General features: G+C 45.2%; 1 protein-coding gene across 1 annotated transcript; it reads left to right on the plus strand.

Annotated features, from left to right (window-relative positions):
- Positions 1 to 702: 702 nt before the first annotated feature.
- LOC147008898 (uncharacterized) lies at positions 703 to 5,075 on the plus strand. The gene is made up of 4 exons (XM_085863485.1): positions 703 to 2,403; positions 2,728 to 2,797; positions 3,867 to 4,034; positions 4,621 to 5,075. The coding sequence occupies exons 1-3, from the start codon at positions 1,177 to 1,179 to the stop codon at positions 4,010 to 4,012; spliced, it is 1,443 nt and encodes a 480-aa protein (XP_085719611.1). The 5' UTR covers positions 703 to 1,176; the 3' UTR covers positions 4,013 to 4,034; positions 4,621 to 5,075.
- Positions 5,076 to 16,509: the final 11,434 nt, after the last annotated feature.

The following is a 16,509-nucleotide window of genomic DNA, read 5'->3' on the forward strand; positions in this document are numbered from 1 at the left end:
GGGCGGAGAATCAAGAGACGGGGGGCGGGGAGTGAAGAGGCCGGGGCGGGGCCGGGGTAATTAAATTTTTGGGCGGGGTTAAGCAAATTGAAGGCAAGGGGGTGAGAGGCGGGGGGGAATGGGGCAGAGGCGGGGGATGAGTAGACGGAGGCAAACACGCCCTGTCCAGTCCATGTCCCTCGAGTGTGGGTGAGCTGGTGAGGGTGGTTGAATGAACGGAATCCTCCTGTGAAGGGGTTTCGGCTCGTCATTATTATTGTTATTATAATGTTTTTCCTTACAAAGTGTATTCAACAACAGGGTAGGGAAAACAAAAGATACAATTACAAATGAACTATTACACACTGCGTGCCCTGGGTTTCATACGAGTGGAAGGTCCTCAGACAACCTTAAGGCCTCAGACACACGATAAGAAAGAAATGACCAAGGAGGCAGACAAGACTGGAAATACCGTAGATGTGTTCGCTTGTACACAAACAGGCCCACGGTCCAGAGACTGGTCTTATTACCTCCTCCACTGCAGGTGGATGGACATTTTGTTTTCACCCCTTTCTCTTTTGTTTGTTTGTTTGTCTGATTGTGAACAATATCTCAAAAAGTTGAAGATGGATTTGGAGGAAATTTGTTGGAGAGGTTTGGCATGTGACACTGACTGAATGATTCGATTTTGGTGAAAATCTGAATCCGGATCTGGATCCGAGGATTTTTTAAACTCATTTTTCACGATTGAATGATTGTGCTAAAACGATACACATACAGTGTGATATCTCAAAAAGTTCGGGACGGATTCGGATGAAACTTGGAGGATGAGTTTGTTGGTGACCAGAACAAGCCGATTACATTTTAGTTTACGTCCAAATCCAGATCCAGCCTTTCACTGGGATACAAAACGTAAACTAATCAGCCTGGCGGAGGGATGTGTTCTTCCGACTGTCCTTGTTGTTGTTGCTTGTATTCCAGTGTCTGTAGTTTCGTTGAGATTTGATTGGTCAAGATATCTTTCAATCAGACCATGTGTGTTAGGAATTGAATCGTCTCATCTTCGTTTTCTTCAATGCAACACTCATGGAACATGTGTTTGGTCGTTCACAAAATCATACATTTTCCTCAAACTGACGAGCATTGCCCTTGTTTTGTTGCAGTTTTTGTTGTGGCCGGAAGCACTTGCAGAAAAAAATGGGAAAAAAGGAGCGGCCGTTGCTGGAGGAGGATCAACAAAAGGAGGTGTTGGAGATTCAGAAGGTGAAGGAAGAGGAGGATAAAAGAATGGAAGAAAAAAAGGCATTGTTCGAACAGTTGTGGCAGAGAGAGAGAGAGAAACTACAGGAAAGAGGTGAAAAATTGCACCAGAAAGAAGAACGAATGAAAGAAAGAGAGCGATTAATTCAGCTCGCAGAAAAATCTGTGCAGGACAAAGACGTTCAACACAGACATGAGGATGAACGATGGAGAAAAGAAAGAGAACAGCAGAATAAAACAGAGGAAGAGCAGCAGAGGAGAAACAAGGAAGAGGAAATGAGAAAACGTGATGAGGAAGAACAGGAGAAAAAGAATGAAGAAGAGCTAAATAAAATAAAGGAGGCAGAGTGGAGGGAAATGGAAGAGGGATTCCTGAGAGAACAAGAGGAATTCCTACGATGGAAGGAATCGGTCCATCAGGAGCAGACACGCAGAATGCTTGAGATTCAGCAAAAAGAGCAACAAGTTTTAAACAGTGAGCACGTGCTGTTCGGGTTGGAGAGAGAGATTGATAAACGAGAGAGAATCGAGTTGGAACAACAGGCTCGATTTGATAAAAAGATGGAACTGAAAGAACTCGAGATAAAACACAGAGAGTTTGAGACATGTCGTCAAGAGGACGAGATTAGATTGAGAGAACAGGATGTGGAGAAGAGGGAGAAACTGGTGCACCAAAGAGAAGAGGAGGAGAGTGGGCGGCAAGATAAATTTGTGGAGACACAGAGAATAAAAGAGGAAGAGTGTTTGTGTCGAGAGCAGGCGGTACATCTGCTGGAGCTGGAGATACGTAAACGAGAAAACGACGTTCAGACACGGGAACATGAGGTTTGGCGATGTGAGGGAAAGGAGAGAAAGAGACGAGAGCATGACAAACATGGGGAAATGAAACAGGAAGAGGTGCACCAGAAAGAAAAAGAAGCACATCGACAGAGAAAGGAAGAAAAGCAAAAGAAGAAAATACAAAAGCACAGAGAGGAAGGACAGAGGAAACGTGATGAGGAACGAAAACCTGAACGTGATGAATCGCTCAAACAGCAACCAGGTCAACAACAGAAACCACACGTGGTTGGAGTGCAGAAGGAACAAAAACCTCAACGTGATCAAAGCCTGCAACAGGTGCAGCACGGTGTTGATGGATCAGACCGTATGCAGGACCTTCAACAGGTGAGGACTCTTTGGTACTTGGGAGAAGTTGGGGGTGAACACACTGGGTACAAACACAGTGAACCCCACGATGAAGTTGTTCAGTTGGATAATTGTAATTATTATTTTTGTGATAAAGGTCACATATTGGCATGGTCATCCCCACGCAGGATAAATAACAAGAATTATAACTCACCTTGATTGGATCAAATCGACAAATTCACCTTGTCATCGATTACCTGTTCCATCAGTTCATCTCCTTCTGTTCCCTTTCCTGAACAAGTTATCAATCTGATGAACACATCGATGTGTTTAATCTTTTATATTTTTATTCTTTCTCCAAAGACCCCCCAGAAGAGGCGCTCGTTCCCTCCTCCTCCACCCTCTTACAAGAAACCTTCTTGCCGGATGGAACGTAAGTTACCAAGATTCTTACCTCGCATAAATTATTACAAACTTTGTCTAAACTCCGTGTTCTTCACCTCCATCGTGTCCCATTTTGTCCGTGCCTTCGAAATGGTGAAAACACGAATGTTTTGCTGCAATCGAAGTCAGAGAAGTACCAAACAAATCTTCCAGTTGGTGGAAGTATGGTACGAGTGTTGATGTGTTCATGCAGAAGTCATTGTGTGCACCTGGATGATCATTGAAGTTAATTGTTTGAAAAACTAAATTTTTACAATCCCACTTCCAATTTGCTTGGGGTGACTCGAGCTCCCTTCCCATAAGTTGTACATCTTGGTTCACCCGAAGGACATCAGAGGTTTTTAAATATAAATTTGAACAGTAAGTGGGGATTTGTGTGCTTCTGCAGGAGGTTCAGGCATGAAGGACCAAACTACCAAAGTTCTCTTGGAAACTGTCAGAAAGTAAAGGTTCATGTAAATATGGTGGGAGATGGTGATGAAGAAAAATGAAGTTGTGAAATTGCAGGGAAAGTGAAATAACATTGAGAGTGGGAGAGTGAGAGAGTGAGAGAGTGAGAGAGTGAGAGAGTGAGAGAGTGAGAGAGTGAGAGAGTGAGAGAGTGAGTGAGTGAGTGAGTGAGTGAGTGAGTGAGTGAGTGAGTGAGTGAGTGAGTGAGTGAGTGAGTGAGTGAGTGAGTGAGTGAGTGAGTGAGTGAGTGAGTGAGTGAGTGAGTGAGTGAGTGAGTGAGTGAGTGAGTGAGTGAGAGAGAGAGAGAGAGAGAGAGAGAGAGAGAGAGAGAGAGAGTGAGAGAGAGTGAGAGAGAGAGTGAGAGAGAGAGAGAGAGAGAGAGAGAGAGAGAGAGAGAGAGAGAGAGAGAGAGAGAGAGAGAGAGAGAGAGAGAGAGAGAGAGAGAGAGAGAGAGAGAGAGAGAGAGAGAGAGAGAGAGAGAGAGAGAGAGAGAGAGAGAGAGAGAGAGAGAGAGAGAGAGAGAGAGATTCATTCCAGGACTGTGTTGGGACACGTGAGAATGATGGAGATTATGATAACAATGCCACTTCGTGTTGTTGTGTGTGCAGAGGAAGACGTCATCGTGACAGTTGCTGGGGAGGAAGATGCCATGTTTGGCAACGATTCCCTCATCGTTCCATCGTACAAACTATCTAGAAATAAAAGACGATACACCAGGCTCTTACAGATGGCCGATTCAGCATTTTTTCAATGAACATCAGTCTCAAGAACTCCAGGTACTTAAACCTTCCTTGGACTTGATTTAATGATTTGCATCCTTTTTGTGTCCTTGTTTGTCAATTTGTCACTTCCTTGTTTATGATGAGAACTCAATAATTCCGAGTGAAGACACATTAGAATGAATCGGCCAACATGAAACAGGTGAGGTCTCTCCCTGATTTGTACAAGCAATGCCAATCATGGTCTGTCACTCATGAAGGAAACTGCAGCCATGAACCCTTGGGATTTGCTGCGTCACTCATCAATGGACACCATGCGTCACCTCATCACTGGACACCATGCGTCACCTCATCACTGGACACCACGCGTCTCTTCATCACTGGACACCATGTGTCTCTTCATCACTGGACACCATGTGTCTCTTCATCACTGGACACCATGTGTCTCTTCATCACTGGACACCATGTGTCTCTTCATCACTGGACACCATGCGTCTCTTCATCACTGGACACCACGCGTCTCTTCATCACTGGACACCATGTGTCACTTCATCACTGGACACCACACGTCTCTTCAACACTGTGTAAACACATTTACACTCCAACATTATCTTTACCGTTTTTTTTGTTTCCTTCCCTTCAGCTGCTGCCATCATCATCTGGATCGACTTCAAATATTCTTCCAAAACATCTCCAGCCTGAGCGGCCTCATCTCCTCAATAATCATTCCCAATGGCTCTCCTTCATTGCTGTTCTTGAAGGATCTTTTCCACAAGTATCCCTCCAAGGTTCTCCAACCTTGATGTTACATTTCACTCCAGCACCCAAGACTCAACTGTTGAATTGTCTTTGATAAAAGTGTTAATTTTCTTGTGTGAATGTAGATTTTCTCTTGTAATGACAGAGAATAAAATTAACCTAAAATCTCTTTTCCTTTCAAGTTATGTTATTTATAAATCCAAGGAACGGTGTCGAAAATATTGTTTTGGAAATGTCTCCTCATGATTACTAATTATGTAAGTAATTTAAAGTGTTTCTGTGTTTGTTTCTCTTTCGAGGCCAAACCGGAGCACCGAGAGGAAGCAAATTTTGGGTTCTTGTATTTCAGAATCTTGGCTAAGTTTTAAGCTGCTGCACGTTGGCCTTGACCTGACCGTGGGTACCCCTGGCACGTTTGTAATATTTGGTGTTGATTAGACCAGCTGTTTTTATTTCTTAGATTTCCAGACCTACACAAACGTGTCGACAGTGAATTTCCTTCAAGGGTTGAGTGATTTGGGGGGATGGAGGGGGTTGTGCCCACGACCTGACCCTGGGTATTCCCAGCATGTATGTAAAATTTGGTGGAGAGAGTTGCAGGAGTGTGAAATTTTTTATCAATCAAGGAAAAGGCTTCACACACACACACACACACAAACACAAACAACACACCGCGTTGAGGAAAGCGGCACATAATCACCTCGTCACACCATTTCACTCACTGCTTGGTGGTGTTGATGTCGATTCCGAAACCACAACCCTGACGTTGAGGTGAAGGAGATCCTGTGGAGAAAGGGCTGGAAATGTGAGCGGGACAGAGAGGCTTCTTTAGGAGTGTGGATTGGAGGCCCGAGGTGAGCTTCCGCTGCTGCTCGTGTTCCTGGACGATTTGAGGACGACGTGGCTGGTAATCTGAGCGGGTAATTCATGCACACTTCGAGGAGTCTGTAATTCAGCAAAACAGACATGCAACTGGATGTTAAACACTCTTCTTGTTACTTTTCAGATTGAGATGAAAGATGAGTAAGCCGTCAAAGCGAGTTCTGGAAGGAAGTGTGTCACTTCAGACAAACGAAGAGAAGATGTGATTCAGTGAAAACCAACCACAGCAAATGGATAATATGTCGCGGTGAACAAAGTCAAAGAATGTACAAGTGTGTAAAATGTGTAAGTCAAAGTAAAAGAATGTGTTCTCCTGCTTCTTCTTACCATTTGCTTCACGATTTCTTGTATCCTTTCCATCGATCCATCAGCTTCACTCCGCGTTTACCTTTCCAAATTCACCATCCACCTCCACGATTTCACTTCAACCTTCCCTTTTCCGAATGTTACGCAATCCTTATTTAATATAAATAAATTCACTTTTGGCTCTTCACCTCCTGTCACCACGTGCTTCTCCCGGAACCACGTGATCTGTTTCCACCCTCTGCGTTTACCGACCCAAATTCACCATTCACCTCACAAGTTTTTTCTACAACCTTTCCATTACCTAATCTGATGAAAACTCTTTCTCAAAAAAAAAAATAATAATAATAATAATAATAATCATAATGATGATCTCTTAAAATGCTTCATCTTCCTCTTTCACACGTGTGGTTCTCATTACTGTATCATAATGCACTACTCTTCTTCTATTTCAACAGATTGCTCTCAATTCGACCCCAGTGTGTTCCTCGGTTGGAGTATCTATACCGTATCCCTGCGTGTCGTAGTGTTATGAATTTGGAAGCCTTGTGCACACAGACAGAGAGCAGTCCCCAAGTTTAGTTCTCTCAATAAGTATGTGTTTGTTGTTAGGGTCCCCTTCCTGTGTCTAACGGGATTTACATGTGTGTGCTGCGAAGTTTGTTTTACAACAAATCTCCTTCACTTCACTTCGCACACCAACGCCATTGCCCACGTGCGTTCGACCACGTACGTGGGCAGAGATTTTCATCGCCTCAGTCCAATCACGAGTCCAATCACGAGTCCTCAGTCCAATCACTCCACCCCTTGTCCAATCACGCACAGAGGGCGACTTTCCCATGACACCCCGGCCAATGAGGGTTGAGATGGCCACAGAGGGCAACTTTCCCACAACACCCCGGCCAATGAGGGTGGAGACCGCCTCAGATGGCGATTTTCTCACCCCGGACAAGAAAGATATAAAGGAACGCCAGGCTGGGGAGGTTGGTCGTCTTGGGGGTCGCGGGTCTTGGTGCTGGTTCATCTGGTCCTGGGTCATCGTCATCTCTGATCTTCTCCTTGGCCTTGGTTGATTGGTGCGTGGCCGGTTGGAGAGTGTGGTCCCTGGTGCTTGGTGCTGCGTGAAAGCTGTGGGTTTGAGTCCCGCCACGCGACCAGATCGTCGTACACCGCACGAGGCGGACAGGTGCAAGCCAAACCCTGGCCTTTGGCTCGCCTTTCCTTCCGAGCTGGAGGCCCCAATAAAGGACGGTCGGCCAAAATCGTGTGTGTGTGTGTGTGTGTGTGTGTGTGTGTGTGTGTGTGTGTGTGTGTGTGTGTGTGTGTGTGTGTGTGGCGCCAGTCCGTTAAGTAGAATTGTTTAAGTGCCTTGTACATACCTGCATTGCTTTTAGTCAGTTTAACTCTGCTCTCTGTGTCCCCCTCCCTTATAAATAAACCCCTGTTAAATGTACCAGCTCGTTTTCTGTGGTCCAGCACAGTGCGTATTGAGAATTTGTGAGGCCGTTTGGGCCGGTAATTGTTCATTTGGGTCCGACGGACTCTGGTAATTCCGCTCGGTTATACTGGACCGAGGTCGCTAGAGCGACCCGATTCGACAGAGCCCGTTGAGGGTGTGGTTTTCCACGGTAGTTGGACGACGTGGGTACTTAGGTATATTGAAATTTGGCAATTAACCCTACCCCACGTCGTAAAAATATTGGCGACCACGGTCCGCTAAGGGACCCATGACCTTTCGGACTTATCCGAGAGTCACGACCTAAATTCCGGGGTGTTCGGTGGAAACGACTCTACTGCTCTGCCAAGTGGTCGTTTTTCGCCACCGAACCCCGGCCCACAACAGTATATGGACGGTGTTATCTCCAGATGTGTCTGGATGGTGGCTATGTCGAGATGGATCCTCCCCTGACACTGTTGTTCCTTTCCCTCTCCTCCCCTCACGCAACCTTTCTTTGCCCTCATCTCACACTGCCTTCCCTTTCCACACCCCTCCTTGCTTCCCCCTCCTTTCTCGCTTCCCCTCCCTTCCCGCTCCCTCCTCGTTCCTCACTTCCCCTCCCTCCTTGATCCCCCCTCCTGCCTCACTTCCCTTCCCTCCTTGCTCCCCCCTCCTGCCTAATTTCCCTCCATCCTCGCTTCTCCCTCCTGCCTCACTTCCCCTCCTTCCTTGCTCCCCACCCCCACCTCAATCTCCCTTCCTCCTCACTTCCCCTCCTTCCTCACTTCCCCTCCTTCCTCACTTCCCCTCCTTCCTCACTTCCCCACCCCGCCTCAATCTCCCTCCCACTCCTCACCCGAATCTCCCTCCCCTCCTTCCTCTCCTTAACATTCCCCTCAGCGAAGCGATGGGTTGTATTTGCTAGTCATTAACACTTGAAGTCTTTCATTAAAATAAAATAAGAACTGTCCTTTTTTTCCGGTGTTTTGTATACATTGTATGTTGTCCAGATGTTCAGTGGTGTGTCCAGTTACCAAGCAGTTACCAGCCATTCCTTATCAACGGTTTTGAATGGAGAGCTTGCTTGAGTGTTTAAGCCACTTGACGAGCACTTTACAAGAAACTTTGTAACTGAACCAAAGACTCCTTTAGAGAAGGACTGGAACCTCACGATCTCGGGGTTTGTAACTTGAGTCTGAAGGATTAACTTGAGTCCGTGGCTAAAATGACTTCTAGAAGGGCTAGAGACACGATCTCGGGATCCATATAGGGGTTTTTGAGGACGGCGAGTTCAATACTGTCATTTTCAACACCACCCGAGGTCATCTTCAAGGTCAAAAGGTCATATTTCAAGGTCAAATTACTGAATTTTGGAATTTTTTTGCCCGTTTTTGTGTCGAACTCATAAACGGTGAGAGATGGCTGATTGTAATAAGATGAAAGTGTGTAGAGCTGTCAAACTTTGATATTTATTGTCATATATCGTATTACATAAACATTATATGCATGTCACAACACTATGCCTATAACAACTATGTCTATGTCTATCACTCGTTGGAGAGCTTTTCTTGCCTCCTGAGGCATTCCAAAGCTATTTCTTTGTCACTTACATTGAGGACATGAGCTTTCAATAGAATGTTGGCTAAAGTAGTACATGCAGCATTACTACGAGCTCAAGGTGCATCTACAGAGGACAACAGCTCAGCAAAATGAAATCGGCAACGCATTTTAGTCTTGTCATACAAATTATAGGCATTATGTACAAAAAAGACGGTTGACATAGTCGGCACACTCAATCCACCTCTATTCAAATTATCTAGAAACTCACATGACACCTCGTTACCATCTTCATCATCAATGATCTCCATACTAGTGCTATCGCCATATTTATGAACAAGGTGTCCGGCCAAATAAACTACTTTATGCTTAAGGGCATCGTCAGACCCCAAGAGATCCTGAGTGTCTTGAGGAGTAATCTCGTCAATGAGTTCACTTCGCTCATCTGGATTTATGGAAGTTGTACACTTCTCGTCACAATCAAGCACATGAGAACTACATTCGGGCATAATGTCATGCTTAATGGGTGTTTGCAAATTTACAATTTTAGCTGCAGCCATCATGTCAACTACGTCAATGTAGAAGTTTCCACCGCTTCTTTGCCTGGCTTGGCCGAAAAACCTTTCCAAGGCTTCATCTGTAAATATAGCAGGAAGAACGTAGTCAAAGTCTTTCTCTGCCAGAAGCAATTTAGCAGCATCCACATTATTACATGTGGACACAGTGAAGGCTTCAGCAGTTTGCTGAGTTAGCCTCAGCTTACGACCACCACCTCCTTGCCATGCGCAGGTAGATATAATTTGGCAGGCCTGCTCCAGCCTCGTGAAACTTGTACAGTCTCCTGTCCAAGGCTGTCTGGATTTGTCGCACAGAAGGATAGCTGAGAAACGGTCTTTCACGTTCATCATCTTGAACCACTCACTCATTATCTGGGTGAGGATGATTGTGCCTTCGCTGATGCCCAGTGAATCTTTGAAGGTCTTTAAAGCAGCAACAGTCTTGTCATTGAACACTTGGCATACCAATGGTACGCTCTGGCGTTGAAGGGGCTTGGGGAAAACAGCGGTGTGCGTCAGCTTGGTTAAGCGAATAGGAGTAGCCCGGTCGATCTCTTAAACCTTCTGAATATCACTCCAGTCAGCTTTGTACTCATTACCATCTATGACAAATGAGAGTGTCTTGCCATCAACAGTAATCCGGTTGTTGCGAACATTTTTGAAGATGTGCACGTAGTCGTACACTAAGAACATAGATTGCTCTGGAATTGTCAGCACTTGGCAACTTCCTGGTCCTCCAAGTTTTGAATAAACATTGCGGTTGGTATTGCAATTGTCACATATCAAAGAAATCACAGTACCGCCAGCACCAACTACAGCTGATGCAGCTTCGATAAGGAGTTCCTTCAGCTGATCGGCAGTTAGTTTTTTTGCAGGGCAAAATGCGTAGAATATAGCGTGGACCACCGAAATGGCAGGCAACTTCAACAACCATAGCATGTGAAGCAAGCTTTTCGTGTTCACCACCCGCTGTTGCATTTTGAGCATTTCCTACAACATGCCCCCCAGAAAATTGCAATGTCTCGACCAGCTTTACCTCGTCAAACATTAAATTGACCAAACGCTGCTGTGGTTTAAGCTGGTCGAACAAGGTTTTGAGGTTGGAGTCCTGCTGACTACTAGCAAGCATCTGTTTTAGCTTTTTTGTTGATGGTAGAATGATTAAGCCGGATCGACGAATCATTTTGTATGCACTGGGTGATATGTTGTGAAGCTGCATTGCGAAAATCATAGTATCAGTATTAAATCGGCGACGATCAAGAGGTTTGAACATAAGATGCAGCTGCGACAGAAGGAACGTGAAATGAGGAAGCTCGTGTGCCTCAGTCATCCAACAGAGCTGGCTTATTACAAGCTGAAGAATTTCCTTGCTTGTGCATTCATAGATGTTTACCTGGTCAGTTATGGATTTAATCTGGGACCATTTTGAGAGCAGGCTGTTCTTCTGCAAAGGAAAAAGTCGTTTGGGCACCTCAATCTTTCTCAACTCTATTCAAGAATAGAAATCTAAAAGGTGAGTGAACTTGTTGGAAATGAAAGAACTGCTTGATAGTTTGTCCAGTAGCATCAGTTCTTGATAGGTAAAGGTTTTCCTGGTCCTTTATGACATTAAAGCCAGGAAAATAGGAGCTGATTTTAGCACAGAAGTGGTCGAAATATTGGATATTGTCTGCAGCCTCATTAGCTGCCTGCATCTTCTTAGCTCTTGATTCTGACAGAGAAGATGAATGTTGGGCGTGGGGCTGAGGTCACCTGCTTCAAAGCTGATTTCGGTACTCCAGGAAATATTGATGGGGGTTCTTTGGGTCGTTTGGCACCTCTAACTGACACCCAATCACAATTGAAATGTCTCACAAATATATATCTCCTTTAAGCACCTCAAGCTTTCTTTCTCATTTGGCATTACCAATATCCATATCTCCCTCTCCTCAAGCCGCTGTCACACCTTGACAATTTAGCCAGTGTATGCCGATTTATGAAAAATTTGTCTAAAACGCTGGCACACGTTGAATACGTTATGGGTACGTTTTGTATACGTTAAGAGCATGCTGAAAAACACTGCCATAAGTCGTAGTACACTGGCTTTAAACGTTGTATTTTTGGGTTGTCCTCAAACTTTTTGCATGCTTGAAATTTTACGACGTATGCCGGCGTATGACTCACACATTCCGCTACGCTGGCCATAAGTTGTAGGCACGTTATGCGATCGTTGACACACGTTGACACACGTTACTTGTAAGTTACTCATAAGTCGAAACACGTCGAGGTAATGTTTAGCATACCCGAAACTTATTTCTAACCTATGAGTAACGTGTTGTAGGCACGTTACGCGATCGTTGACACACGTCGACACACGTTACTTGTATGTTACTCATAAGTCGAAACACGTCGAGGTAATGTTTAGCATACCCGAAACTTATTTCTAACCTATGAGTAACATGTTGTAGGCACGTTACGCGATCGTTGACACACGTCGACACACGTTACTTGTAAGTTACTCATAAGTCGAAACACGTCGAGGTAATGTTTAGCATTCCCGAAACTTATTTCTAACCTATGAGTAACGTTTTGTAAGCACGCTACACGAACGTTGTTCAAACTTCGCAACACGTTACTTGAAAATTCCTCATACGTCGAAACACGTCAAAGTAATGTTTAGGGTACCCGTGACTTATTTATAACTTATGAGTAATGTGCTTGGGAATTGTTTGTAAAGCATGTCCTACGCACAAATACGTATGTTGACGTATTTGACGTCTTCAGGAAGACCACAGAACTTACTGAACGCGTTTCTAACTTACAGATACCGTATAATGGCATATTGGCAGCGATTAGGGGAATTGGTATATAAAAAGGGGCTTCGCAGGAGGAACCCGTCTTTTTCTTAGACTTCGTGGTGAGTACATGTCCATGTCATTCCGAGAGATGGAGGATACGGCAACGCTGAGACGACAATAACTACCTGTGCTCGAACATCAACATGACCTCATCGAGTTGACACTGCACCAGTTGCGTGCTAATACAGCCGGGAGAAGAAGACGTGAACGGAGGAGAAGGAACTGGGTCAGACCATGGATCGGGAGGCAACGCCATTATGGCATATATGACCAGCTCATGGTGGAACTCCGGAACGAGGACCATGCATCCTTCATCAACTTCCTGCGAATGCCCCCAGCAATGTTCGACGAGCTAGAGTGGGTTCAAGGATAACAAAGCAGTACACCTTCTACAGGGATCCGCTTGAGCCTGGCATGAGGCTGGCACTGAGACTGCTGCTGTTGGTGCCGTGACTGCAGTGCTGTGGAAGCGATTTAACTCGTTCAATGAAAACGATTTCAGTTGCCGAGCACCAGCGTCCAAAAACAATAGGCGAGTGACAGCCATTTATTAAAAGTGAAGTTGCAGCCTATGAATAGAAAACATCACGTAATCGTCCACGATACGCTGCCACGCTATGCATACATTAGACCAGGGGTCGGGAACGTGTGGCTCGCGAGCCAGGTGTGGCTCTTTTGATGATTGCATCTGGCTCGCAGATAAAATTGGAGTTTGAAACTTTCAAAGCCCAATATTTCTCGCGGAAGCTTTACCTATAGTTTGAATGGTGTCGTGCTTCATTCACGTGCAGGGCTGAACTTGGCAGAAGGAGAGAAGAGAAAACGCCTCCGAATTGGCTGAAGCGGTTTTTGTTTCGTCCAGTCATGCGGCCGAGGCGACTCGTGATTTCGGTTCCTCCAATGACGTGCCGCTGCCGACACGCGTCACGGAATTCATCTCGACCAATCACGCGCCACCGCCACAGCATCCCAGAGTCGGCCGGCCACGCCGCACCTCTCGAGTATATAAGCCCGTGCGCAGGCCAGCCAGACTCACTATTTGCCAAGCCTCAGTTGGGTCAACATCTCCATCTCTCTCATTTTCTCAAAGCTAACCCTTCGACGAAGAAGATGGCGAAAATAAAAAAGATGAGGAGTATCGTACATTTCAGGACGAATGGGCCGAAGAATTCGCCTTTGTGGAGAGAGCAGGTTCTGTGGTGTGTCGAATTTGGAATGACAAAATTGCATCGATGAAACGGTCGAATATAAAGCGGCACTTCGACACACGCCATGCTACCTTTGCATCAAAATACCCTGCGGGAGACAGCAGAAAGAAAGCGTGCCAAGAGCTACTGAGCAGGGCGCAAGCCAGCCAGCAGCAACTCCGCGTATGGACCCGGCAAGGTGACTATAATTCTGCTAGCTTTGCTGGATCTTTAGCAATAGTGAGGAACGGAAAACCATTCACAGATGGCGAGTATGCTGAAACGTTCATGCTGGATGTAGCCAATGAACTTTTTGATGATCTTCCGAACAAAGACAAGATAATCAAACGGATGCAAGACATGCCTCTGTCGGCAAGAGCTGTTCATGATCGTACCATCATGATGGCAAACCAAGTGGAGGAAACTCAAGTGAAGGACATAAATACAGCGCCGTTCTTTTCCCTGGCTTTGGATGAGTCAACAGACGTAAGCCATTTGTCGCAGTTCAGTGTGATTGCAAGATATGCTGCTGGTGATACACTGCGTGAAGAAAGTCTTGCTGTTCTGCCAATAAAAAGGTCCACAAGAGGTGAGTATTTATTCAAGTCTTTCATGGAGTTCGCTCAAGAAAAAAATCTACGAATGGATAAACTTATCTCAGTGTGTACTGATGGTGCTCCGTGTATGGTGGGGAAAAACAAAGGATTTGTGGCGCTTCTCCGTGAACATGAAAATAGACCCATCCTAAGTTTCCATTGCATTCTACACCAGGAGGCACTTTGTGCTCAGATGTGTGATGGACAGCTTGGCGAAGTGATGTCGCTGGTCATTCGTGTGATCAACTTTATTGTTGCCCGAGCCTTAAATGGTCGCCAGTTTAAAACACTGCTGGATGAAGTTGGAAATAACTATCACGGTCTGCTTTTGCACAGCAATGTGCGTTGGTTGTCAAGAAGGAAGGTGCTTAGCCGTTTTGCGGCTTGCCTGAACGAAATCCGGACTTTCCTTGAAATGAAAGGGATTGAGCATCCTGAGCTAGCCGAAACTGAGTGGCTCCTCAAGTTTTACTATCTCGTGGATATGACTGAACATCTGAACCAGTTCAACGTGAAAATGCAAGGCATTGGAAATACAGTGTTATCCCTTCAACAAGCCGTGTTTGCTTTTGAAAACAAGCTGGAGCTCTTTATCATGGATCTTGAAACAGGTCGTTTACTACATTTTGAAAAACTGAGACAATTTAAAGATGCATGCACAGCAAGTGAGCCCACTCAAAACTTTGATCTCCACCAGTTAGCTGGCTTCACATCCAGTCTCCTACAGTCATCCAAAGCACGCTTTGGAGAATTTCATGAGCACACTCGTCTTTTTAAGTTCATCACCCATCCAAACGAGTGTTCACTGAACACAGCCGACCTGAGTTACATTCCTGGTGTCTCCGCCAGAGATTTTGAAGCTGAAGTGGCTGACCTGAAGGCCTCAGACATGTGGGTGAATAAGTTCAAGTCACTGAATGAAGATTTGGAAAGAATCGCACGACAGAAAGCGGAGTTGGCGAGCAAGCACATGTGGACAGAAATGAAAAAACTTCAACCCGAAGACCAGCTGATTATCAAAACTTGGAACGTGCTTCCTGTCACACACCTCACACTGCAGCGTGTGAGTATTGCTGTATTGACCTTGTTTGGATCTACGTATGCATGTGAGCAGTCATTCTCACATCTTAAAAACATCAAGTCCAACCTACGATCACGTCTAACGGATGAAAGCCTCAATGCTTGCATGAAGCTTAACCTCACCAAGTACCAACCAGACTACAAAGCCATCAGCAAATCCATGCAGCACCAGAAGTCCCATTAATGGTGATTATTATAACAACATTATTTAAAAGAATAAATTCAGAGGCTTATTATACTCACATTTAGCTGAATTCAGTCTTAAAGTTGCCTGGTGTTGGTACAGTGGTTAGGGCAGCAGCTTGGGATCCAAAAGGTCCTGAGTTCAAGCCCCATTGGGCCACTGAATTAATACACCAGGGGGTTGACTCAGCCTGTCATCCTTCCGAGGTCGGCGAAGTGAGTACCAGTGTATTGGGCCAGTGTATACCCCGGTTAAAATAGGTGTACCATATCCCTGTGTGTCATAAGAGGCGGCCAGGGTTGCGTCAGGAAGGGCATCTGGCGTAAAACATGTGCCAAATCACGATGCGCATCATACGGATGATCCGCTGTGGCGACCCCTAACGGGAGCAGCCGAAAGAAGAAGAAGAAGAAGTTGAATTCAGTCTTAAAATATATTAAATGGCTCTCACTGAAATAGATTTCAAAATAATTTGCTTTAATGGCTCTCTGAGTCAAAAACGTTCCCGACCCCTGCGTTAGACTATCGTTGGGCATAGGTTCTTCTTCTTCTTCTTTCGGCTGCTCCCGTTAGGGGTCGCCACAGCGGATCATCCGTATGATCCGCATCGTGATTTGGCACAGGTTTTACGCCGGATGCCCTTCCTGACACAACCCTGGTCACCTCTTATGACACAGGGATATCGTTGGGCATAGGTTGTGAACGCCTAAAACACGCTAATCAATCGTTGGTATAACTTATCTATAAGTTATCGAAGTGTTCTGTGTTCATTACTAGTACATTATGCATTTGTCCAAGTCGTTTTGAATACTTTAAAAACTGAAACAAAAAATAGTTCATCGTGGGAATGAGAAAAAAAAAATTAGCCGAAAAGAACATCGAACAATGGTGCAAAGTAGTCTCCTATTCGTGGACGCAACGAGGATCCATCATCACCCACACCCTCCCCATCATGCTCACCTATTACTACTGACATGGACCTACTACTACTACTACTGACACGCTCATCTAATACTACTGACATTGAATATACTCAACATGGAGTCTGAATCACTGACGGGTTCCTCTTGTGAAGCCCATTTGTGTATACCGATTCCCCTAAACGTTGCCAAATCGGTATTATACGGTAGATGTAAATTAGAAACACGTTCA

This window comes from Eptatretus burgeri, chromosome 18, assembly GCF_056783735.1.
Source record: "Eptatretus burgeri isolate ZD-2024b chromosome 18, Ebu_testis_v1, whole genome shotgun sequence".
Lineage (NCBI taxonomy): Eukaryota > Metazoa > Chordata > Myxini > Myxiniformes > Myxinidae > Eptatretus > Eptatretus burgeri.

What these genes read in the sequence shown, in the direction of transcription:
- LOC147008898 (XM_085863485.1), top strand. Translation starts at nt 1,177, where the DNA reads ATGGGAAAAAAGGAGCGGCCGTTGCTGGAGGAGGATCAACAAAAGGAG. An exon ending in GTATGCAGGACCTTCAACAG is followed by an intron (nt 2,404 to 2,727) that starts GTGAGGACTCTT and finishes CTTTCTCCAAAG; the next exon opens with ACCCCCCAGAAGAGGCGCTC. An exon ending in ACCTTCTTGCCGGATGGAAC is followed by an intron (nt 2,798 to 3,866) that starts GTAAGTTACCAA and finishes TTGTGTGTGCAG; the next exon opens with AGGAAGACGTCATCGTGACA.